Below are 9,690 nucleotides of genomic sequence, written 5' to 3' on the forward strand. Positions count from 1 at the left end.
GAAAAAAGGAACAAAAAAAAAATATGAAGTCTGGAAAGGTGGAGAAAACAGGCCAGAAATTAAGAAATACACATTATCAGAAGCAGAAATACAGCCAGAAACAATGTTTTGCAAGTTCAAGTCTAACACCATATCTAACATTACAAATACATGCTCTCTTTTTGTTGCGAATGAAAGCTTCAACTCTGATTAACCAATCCTCCTTGTTAGACAGCTAGTTTTCCTATCTTCAGTGAAGGTAGTGCTACTTAATACATTCACCATACACATGATATAACAACTGTGCAATCCAACAAGTGTGTATTCTCTTCATTTTTTCTCACTTGAAGCAATTCCACAGCTTTGATTATCAATGCTGCAGCACTCTGCTTCTTGTATGTGATTTCTCCACTGAATGTCTAACTTACTTTAATAAAACAGTACCACAAATGTTACTATAGCTCAAATTCCATTTTAAACAATTTAACAACTTCAGGACACTGTAAAATTTGCTTCCAGCTGAAATGTTGGCATTCATTTTGAGATAGAGAAACCTAAAACCAGCACAAAGAGATAAAGATTTACTGATGCCTGAGAAATTTCTGTGGTTTTGTCTTGCAAAGGATCTCCTTTACAAAGGCTAATCCTGTATTACCTGTATTTAGTAAGTTAAATATCTTCCAATGTATGCACACAATTTCTTTTTCAAAATGTATTCTAAAGAGAGTAATGCTGAAGTTTACAAACAGTAGCGATAACATATTTATCTGATCATCAGATGCTACAAACTCTGTATAAATAATGCAACATTAAAGAACTCCTCAAATGTATATTTATTCAATTAATGATTTGCATTTAAAAAACTGTTAAGGACACTTCCAGAATCCACCTGGAGGCCTGTAGTCAATGTCATTCTCTGGGATCAATCAATACTGGAACCAGTCTTGTTCAACTTGTTTATCAATGACCCAGATGAAGGGATGGAATGTATCCTCAGCAAGTTTGCTGATGGCACTAAACTGAGGGAGTGGTGATCCACCTGAAGGCTCTGCTGCCATTCTGTGGGACCTTGCTAGGCTGGAGAGCTGGGCAGAGAGAAGCTTAATGAGCTCCACAAGGGCAGGGGTAGGGTCCTGCACCTGGGCAGGAACAGCCCCAAGTGCCAGCACAGCCAGGGGCTGTTCCTACAGAGCAGCTCTGTGGAGAAGGACCTGGGATCCTGGTGCTGACAGTGCCCCTGTGGCCAGGAGGGCCAAGGGTTCCTGGGGTGCATCAGAAAGAGCATGGCCAGAAGGTCATGGAGGGACTTGTGTCCCTACTCAGCCCTGGTGAGGCCACACCTGGAGCGCTGTGTCCAGTTCTGGGCTCCTCAGTAAAAGAGACACAAGGAGCTACTGGAGAGGGTCCAGCGGAGGGTCACAAAGATAATTTGGGATCTGGAGCATCTCTCTTATGAGGAGAGACTGCAGGAACTAAGCCTGTTTAGTCTGGAGAAGACTGAGAGGGGATCTCATTAACACATATAAATATCTGAAAGGTGGGTGCCAAGAGGATGATGCCAAATTCTTTTCAGTGGTGTCCATCAACTGGACAAGGAGCAATGGCCCTAAACTAAAACAGAAGAAGTTTCACCTCAATATGAGGAAAAGTCTCTTCGACATTGAGGCTGGCAGAGCACTGAAAGAGGCTGCCCAAAGATATTGTGAAGTCTTCCTCTCTGGAGACATTCAAAACTGGCCAGATTCCTGTCTAGCCTGCTCTTAGCTGACCCTGCTTTGGCAGGGGCATTGGACTGAAGATCTCCAAAGGCTCCTTCCAACCATAACTACTCTGTAATTCTTTTCAAAGTATATGCAAACCTGAGTTAGTTAGAGCATGGTGATAATAACACCAGGTTGTGGGTCCAATACCTGTATGGGCCATTCACTTAAGAGCTGGCCTTCATGATCCTTGTTGGTTGGTCTCTTCCAACTCAGAATATTCTGTGATCTGGAAATACATATGCCTGACTTTAAGCTAGAAATCAGTAGGCCTGTAATGCTGATCCTCTGCCACACAGCTAAGTCTGCTCTAAGATGCAGTAGTCAGAAACCCAAAGTAGTTACTGTGAGGTTTTATTCTCCCTCTGGGATGAAAAAAATGTTTAGCCCAATGACCAGTTGGATTCAAAATATTTCAGTAACACCATTTCAGGAAGCAGCACTTAGGCTCAAGAAGTCTTCATATCCAATATCAATACAACCACAACCATGCAAGAGTCTGGAAAGGGCCTGGAAAGATCACAGCTGGTCACCGAAACTCTCAATGATACTTACATGAGTGCTTCTACAGCACCAATACAGGATGTCTCAATTAAAAAGTAGACTCACAACTACTACATCAATCAAAAAAAATCACAAAAAACCACCAAACACATTAACAAAACAGATGAGAAATCAAAGTCATGCAACAAAATTAGCAGGATTAGTTAATCACCTATGATTTCAGGAAGATGTAATACACTATCATGAACTGCAAAGATTGTCAGTAATTTAGTCAAGTACCCATGGATCCATGATAAAGATAGCAGCAATTATATGGACTCTGTATCAACATGCAGTAAGTATCTGAAGATTATTTGTTCCAAATTTTTCTATTTTTAATCGTTCCTCTTCTTTCACATGATTTGGTGAATATCAGTGACACTGCTGCAGCAGGGCAGATTAGCTGCAATGAATATTGCCCAATTTTTTTGCTGCCACTTCTTGAATAGACGTTATTTCCGCAAATTCATTAGTTATTCAAAATTAATTATCAAATAAGATTTTACAAATGTATTTCACCAAGCTGACTTGAACTCTAAACAGTTTGTCCTTTTGCTAGACAAAATGTTTCAGCAAAACTAATCTCAAATGCTTGGACTGGCTCTTTAAAACTTGTTTTCCTTGAAATCCTAAATTAATTTTTCAGTGTATTTAGCTGCGCACCTGTAAGTTCCACACTAACAGTTAGTGTGGAACTTAAATGTATTCACAAATACTAATGCATAGAAAGAGCATTTTCTAATATATGGCATGAAAATTTGTAACTTTGTTCACCTGGCACTATGGTTATACTACTCATGCATGCATTTATTTCTGTTGCTTCTGCAAAGTGCAGACACTAAATACTAGTAATCCACAAAAAGTATAGCATTGTGGCCAAGGACTACTCTGGCTTTACCTTACCTCATCTCAAAGTATGGTTTATAGCATAAATCATCTGTAAAATTAGTACTTAGTAAGAGTAATTAGTCAATATTTGCACAGCTTCACATGAGTTAACTTAAGCAAAGTTACAGTATTCACATGGTTTCAGAGAGTTCCTGTGAAAACTGCATAAAGAAAATACAACTGCTCTGATTATAACACAATTTCTAATATGATAGATTTAATATACCATGGTTGAATAGAAGAGGAGCAGAAGGGAGGCAGGGGGACAACTCACACCAAAAAAACCCCACAACACTAATTCTGGCTATATCAGATATTTAGATTATATTGTGTTATAATTTCCTTTAATCCACACAACTATTTTAATCCTTATCAATTCATAGTATTATTTCTGGTTTGCTGATTATACAGTGACCATTTGCCTCATAATCCACACTCTGTTCAGAGTTCAGAGAAAGAGGATAGAATTTTTCAACTAATAACAACCCCAGAGTTGCTCAGTATCTTACATGCGTGGTCACCAGAAAGAATACGCTGCTTTACACAGGCCACCCAGTCTGACCCTAAGGGCAGTACTTGCTTTTAGAACACTATTTTAATGATCGCTTTCTACTGTACATCAGCTGGTTAAATTGCTCTGATCACTTGTAGAAGCTCTGTTCTGGTATGGACATGAAGAGATGAAGCATAAGGTGGTCTGAGCTGGGTGGTCAGAACAAAACAAAGCTCAAGCATTATGTATCTGATACCTGTCCTTACACTGGAGACCAACAGCCTATGTGTTCCCCAAGAGATCAACAGGTACTTTTTTCTGAAAAGCAGACACATTGGATATGCCACTGTACTAGCCAGCAGAAAAGAACAACCAAATCTAATCCAGATTAGAAAGGATCTAACTTTGTCACAGCTGAGTGCCTAACACTTTAGATTGAGCGCCTGAAGGAAAAATACACTACACAGAACTTTAACATGGTGTAAAATTCAAAATATTCGTGCACTTGAAGCACAATGGGTTTTTTAATACTACCGTTTCTTTTTCTGTCCCTTCAGAAACAGGCTGCATTAAAAGAAGATGATCAAATCAGTAACCCCCAGATGAGACAGCCCAGCCAAGGTCTGATTCCCAGAGGAAAGATTTTTAATGTTTCCAAAGCATGAATGCTGTTCCCTTAGAGGTGTGATTTACAGCCAGTGGAGCAGTAGTGGAAAAGTCTGTGGGACAGGCAGGGAAAGATTAAGTCTGGGGAAAAGGAGAACACCTCAAAGACATTATGGCAAATGATCACATGATGATACCAGGAAAATAATCCAGGAAAATGAATGCTACAGTGCTTAAGTTTGTTGGCACAGATGCTGTTTTAATTAAAGCAAAAATCAGAAGAGCAGTAAAATTTAAAGTAGCTCAGAAAGTCTTCTAGCTCACAGAAAGGCATTCATCACATTTCCAGCAGAGCACATCTCTCAAACTCCTGTCATGATATGTATTAAAAGACAACACAACATTCCCACAGAACAGATCCCCCTCTCCAGCATGGTGATGAATAAAAAGGACACAGCATTTGGCTTGCCCCAGGATTTGCCTTTATCCCCTCTCCAGGGAACATGCTTCAACTTCCAAAGAAACCTCTCCAGTTCTGACATCACGGTTGATCATCTCATGGAAGTAAACACAAATTTCTGACAAAAGTTAATACTGTGCTCTATACTGACTTTGGCAAAAATCCATCCTAATTTATGTATGACACGAAGAGCAAGACAGGTTTTGGATAGGTTTTTTGTGCAGCAGAGCTTCTCTTCTTTGCTGTAGTACAGCAGTATATCCCATGAGCATCGCCTGTTTTCACAGTTTAAGTAGCTCACATTAAGAACAGCATGCTTTTCTCATTTTATCACATCCCCCAGATCCACATTTTCTATACAGCCCCAGATGACACGACTGGGGGCACACTGTTATTATAATCACATTAAGAGACTTTGGAATTGTATGAGGCATAAAATCTCACAATCAGGCAGCACTGAAATCCGAGTCTGATGAATAGTCAGCTTGGCTGAAAGTACAAGGCACATTAATAAAACAAAGACTAAAAAGCAAAGCAATGGAGTATGAGGCCTCTCAGTGGCAGCAGATTTAACTCGAAACAGGGATACAAACTTTCTGCTTCAGATTAATCCACCCATTCATGCTCTAATTAATTTAGTTCATTTTCCAATAAGATTATCCAATTTGCCAAATATTGCACAAAAGTTGCCTGGTAGGGCTTAATCTTTTTGACAGTCCCAAGCCTTTGTTCTTCATGACTGAAGTCTTTGACATTGAAATTTAAAAATCTGTTTTCCAGGAAGTTTTTTGCCTGTTATTTATAGAGAGAGAAATGCCATAGCATTCGTAAATACCGGATTTTTCTTGCAGCATCAGAGGATGTTCCTTGCTCAAGCTGAGGAATGGAAAAGGATTGCCATTAGGGAGACATTCCCATACACTTAAAGGAAACATCTGTCTATCAGGAGCATAGAGGGAACCTTTTAGTCTTGCCACTGAAATTCAAACTGAGACTGGCCACATGAAAGAATGCAACAGTCCAGTAACACCATCAAGGGCTAAACATTTCCAGTGCAGCAGAGCACTGAAGCACTCACTGTTTGGAGCACCAAAAAGGTACGTTTGTTTTTCGTCCACTCCCATACCATTGCAAATACTTCCTAGAAGAATAAACTAATGAACATGGCTGACTTCTCAATAAAACAGATCTCCAACTGGCAATTCACTATAAATACATATAAACTAAAGGCACTGCATGATTTTGTGTTTAATTAGTCACTATTCCTGATTAAATGTAGCAATGCAGAAGGGTAGCTGCATTTTAAATGAAATTAAAAATTAAAAACAAACAAATCAAAACAGTAACAAGAAGAAAAAAAAAAAAAACAACAAACAACCCTCTGTAAAATTCTAAAATTCCACTAAAGTCTGACTTCACATATTGGGTTATCAGCCTGCAAAGACCTTCCACCATTTTTTCCCTAGAGGCAAACTGCCCACCAAGCACAAGTAAAGACTAAGGCAAACAATACTTTGACTCACAGTAACCATCTAACCAAGAAATCTAACTTAATTTAGTCCAAAAAATCTGTTCAAGTGAGGAGGAAAGGAGCAAGGCTGTAAAGAAACTCTTTAATGTGACTCTGCCTGTTTAACTGCAAACAATAAAACGACAGCTTCAGCACAGACTTGAATATTTTGAAGTATAATCTTAAAGAACTGTGCAACTGATACATCAAACAGCAGACGTATGATCCATCCCATAATAAAATTACCTTTTGCAAAGAAGTAATTAAATTCAAAATATGCTTATTTTAATGTATGCTTTTTTTAGTATCTGGCAGTAAGCAATTCTGCATTAAATGTCTGATACTACACTGAGGACTGGGGCAAGGTACAGACCTGTTACTGGGTTTCACACCTCGTTATGGAGGGTATTTATGCCTTCAAAAAGTTCAGTCACAGAAACTGAACTTCCAGTTTCTAAAACAATGGAGACAGAACCATGTGCATCGTGGACATTTTCCCTTTGATTTCCATGGGTTCCATGATTTCCACTCAAGCTGAGGAGGGACAGAGACTACAGATGTTTAAGGTGTCATCTTCTCCTGACTTGAACCCTTACCTCACTACTTCCATTCGCTATGCCTTGTTTCTCTCTATAAACCCCTACAGCATCAAAGCACATGTGCCAATGTCTTGCTGGCCACAGTCTTGTGCCATAGCCTGCGGCCACAAGGCAGAGCATTCTGAGGAACTGAACCCCAAACGGATCAAGATAAAAACTACACAACTGAGATTAAAAAACATGGACTCCCAACTGCACTCATCTGGCTTTGAGGAGTTTCTCCTTTGTAATTACTTTTCTCACGGATGTCAATGCCACAACAAATCTATGAAGAGCAATAAATCCCAGCATAAGAACACCAACTCTTTTATAGCACTAATGATTCAGGTGTGTTCCAAGCCTGTTCTAGTTTTCAAAGTACTGCCTTTTCCTGAATAAAAACTTGAAGTGACAAACAAATTAAATCATTTAAACAAAAAGATAAATATCTTTTTTGAAGTCCAGCTTGTACTTCGCTTGATTTTGTTATATTCTTCTACTGAAATTCTCAAAGAATTTCAATTCATTTATTACCCATGTAAGTGGTCCTAATGATTTTAGTGGGACTACTAACATGGGAAAAAACCTTACACGTACATTTCAACAAAAAAAGACATGGACTACAAATGGAAAAAAGTTGAGCTGTAGAACACACCTGCTTTTAGCACTTCAGGATGAGAGAGAAAAAAAGAACAAAGGGCACATTGTTTTTCAGTTGACACTGACACATATTTAATAAATATAGCCAACTGTGAAGGATGTTCATATCTGAATCTGAATAAGAAAAACATCAAATTACTGCCTACCTGATAGTATTAAACCATCAAAACTTAGTTTTCAGTTTTTATGTAAAAGAACCATAACACAAATTACATCATGATGAATTTAGCAAAACTACCAGATCTGTCTGCATAGTGGAGCCAATTAAAGCTGTTCCCCTTTCTATTATCCTTTTAGACACAGACTATACTGAAACTGCTGCTGCAAACAGTAACCAAGGTACTGAAACGGAACTATTACCAAGAGGAGACAGATGCTTTCACAAGTTACCACTGTTCATGAGTCAGATTTCTCTCCAGCTCCTATTGAGTTTCTGAGTTCAGGTTATTACCTGTGTCTGCAAGCTTTCAAACAGTCTTTTGTTCTTTAGAAAGCAAGTGTCTAACAAGGAAAGCACCATGAACAAATTAAAACCTGTACAAAAATACTGATCTGTCTGAAATGGGGCAGTCCAATAAGACTAAAGTGTATTAGTCCACAAAGAAAAGAAAATTTACCCTGGATTTACACATGACTAGTAGATTAACTGAAACATTTTCTGAAAAAAATTTTCGCCTCATAATCCAAAATATTTTTAATGTGGCTGGAACCAAATTGGTATAGGTAGGAATTTAAAGAGCACTATATAGAAAAAACATGGAGCTATCTATATCCAAGCGCACAACTTTTTTTAAACTCTCTTGACTAGCCGCCAAGTCCTGAAACTCAGATTACTTGTTTTCCATCGTAAATTACAACGTTAAAATGAAGCAGAACCACTCTGTACTTTCTATAGCCAATATTTTCAAATTCATTTTGAACACCTCAGCTTTCAGGCAGATTCCTGAGAGTCACCAAAATGTGTCTCTGTACACTAGAACCAGCCGCGTACTGACAGACCCGCGGTAAATGGGCTTCCTCTCCAACAAAGCTACCATCAGGTGTCTTCATTTCACTGAGACCGGGGACAAAGACTCTCACAAACTTCAGGGAGCTCATCACAGAGAGGGCAATATTTACCAACACCGTTAACGTGGAGGCAACGATGTTGCTGGTCAGGCTTTACCAGGAAAAGACTGACTGGGCTGGAAGCAAAACGCTGGGGGCCGGTCGGGGAACAACACGAGGAGAAAGTTCTCGCGGAGCCGGCAGAACTTTACATCTCGCGCGTTCTAGCAGCCAGACTTTCCCACGTGGGTCGCTGGCACAACAGAGCAGAGGGAGCCAGGAGCGGCTGCAGGCTGGAAGAACACCGCTGGAAACCACCGCAGCCGGGAGGCAGGTGTGCGGAGGGCTCTCTGCACCTGCAGCCACGGGGGCGAGGGGTCAGCCTACTCGGCCGCTCCCCGGCTGGGATTGCATCAGCGCCGGCGGCGGCTCCGCCAGGTGAGCCGCTCCCGCCCCGCAGGACGGCGGGGCCAGCTCGGCAGCGGCGGGGCCGGGGTGCCCACGGCCCAGCTCGCCAACCCCGCGGCCCGGGCCCGCTCCCCCCACCGGGGTCGGCGTGGGACGGGGCGGGCGGGTCCGGACCTTACCTGGGGATGTACCTCGCCTCGTCCCCGAGCCGCACCTCGAAGTCCTTCCAGGGTTGTTCCAGCCCCGCGGCGACCCAAACCGCTGACGCCTCTTCCTCCTCCATGTCCTCGCTCCCCGGCTCGCTGCCAGCGGGCTGCGGCCGCGTGGCGCCGCGGAAGCCACGGGCGAACTCCGGGAAGGTGATGGCCCCGTCGCGGTCGCTGTCGAGGCGCTGGAAGATGGCCTCGGCCTCGGCCGGCTGCACCCGCAGCTCGGCGCAGAGAGCAGCGAAGTCCTCCCGCTCGATGCGGCCCGAGCCGCTGGCGTCGCACGCCAGGAAGAGGGCGCGCAGGCGGGACAGCTCGTCCCCGGCCGCCTCGGGATCCATCGGCCAGCGCCGGGGGCGCGGAGACTCGACCGCGGACGGAGCGCGATGGGATGGCGTGGACCGCTGCCCTACCTGCGGCTCGGCGGGGCGGGCCGGGTCCCGCTCCGCCCCAGCGCCCCGGGGGGCCGGGCACGGCCGGGAGGCGGAACGCAGGTGGCGGCTCTGGCCGGGGCAGAGCCCGGGCCGGGCTGCGGAACCCCCGGGACAGCAG

At 42.7% G+C, this 9,690-nt stretch overlaps 1 protein-coding gene across 1 annotated transcript in view; it reads right to left on the reverse strand.

The window, feature by feature from the left end:
* The window catches only part of RASEF (RAS and EF-hand domain containing), a 33,654-nt gene extending 24,175 nt beyond the window's left edge, over window positions 1-9,479 (reverse strand). Inside the window, exon 1 of the mRNA XM_063180497.1 lies at window positions 9,112-9,479. Within this exon, the coding sequence (XP_063036567.1) occupies window positions 9,112-9,479 (368 nt within the window). The remainder of the gene's footprint in view (window positions 1-9,111) is intronic.
* Between the last annotated feature and the right edge of the window lie 211 nt (window positions 9,480-9,690).

This window comes from Melospiza melodia, chromosome Z (assembly GCF_035770615.1).
Source record: "Melospiza melodia melodia isolate bMelMel2 chromosome Z, bMelMel2.pri, whole genome shotgun sequence".
Classification (NCBI taxonomy): Eukaryota; Metazoa; Chordata; class Aves; order Passeriformes; family Passerellidae; genus Melospiza; species Melospiza melodia.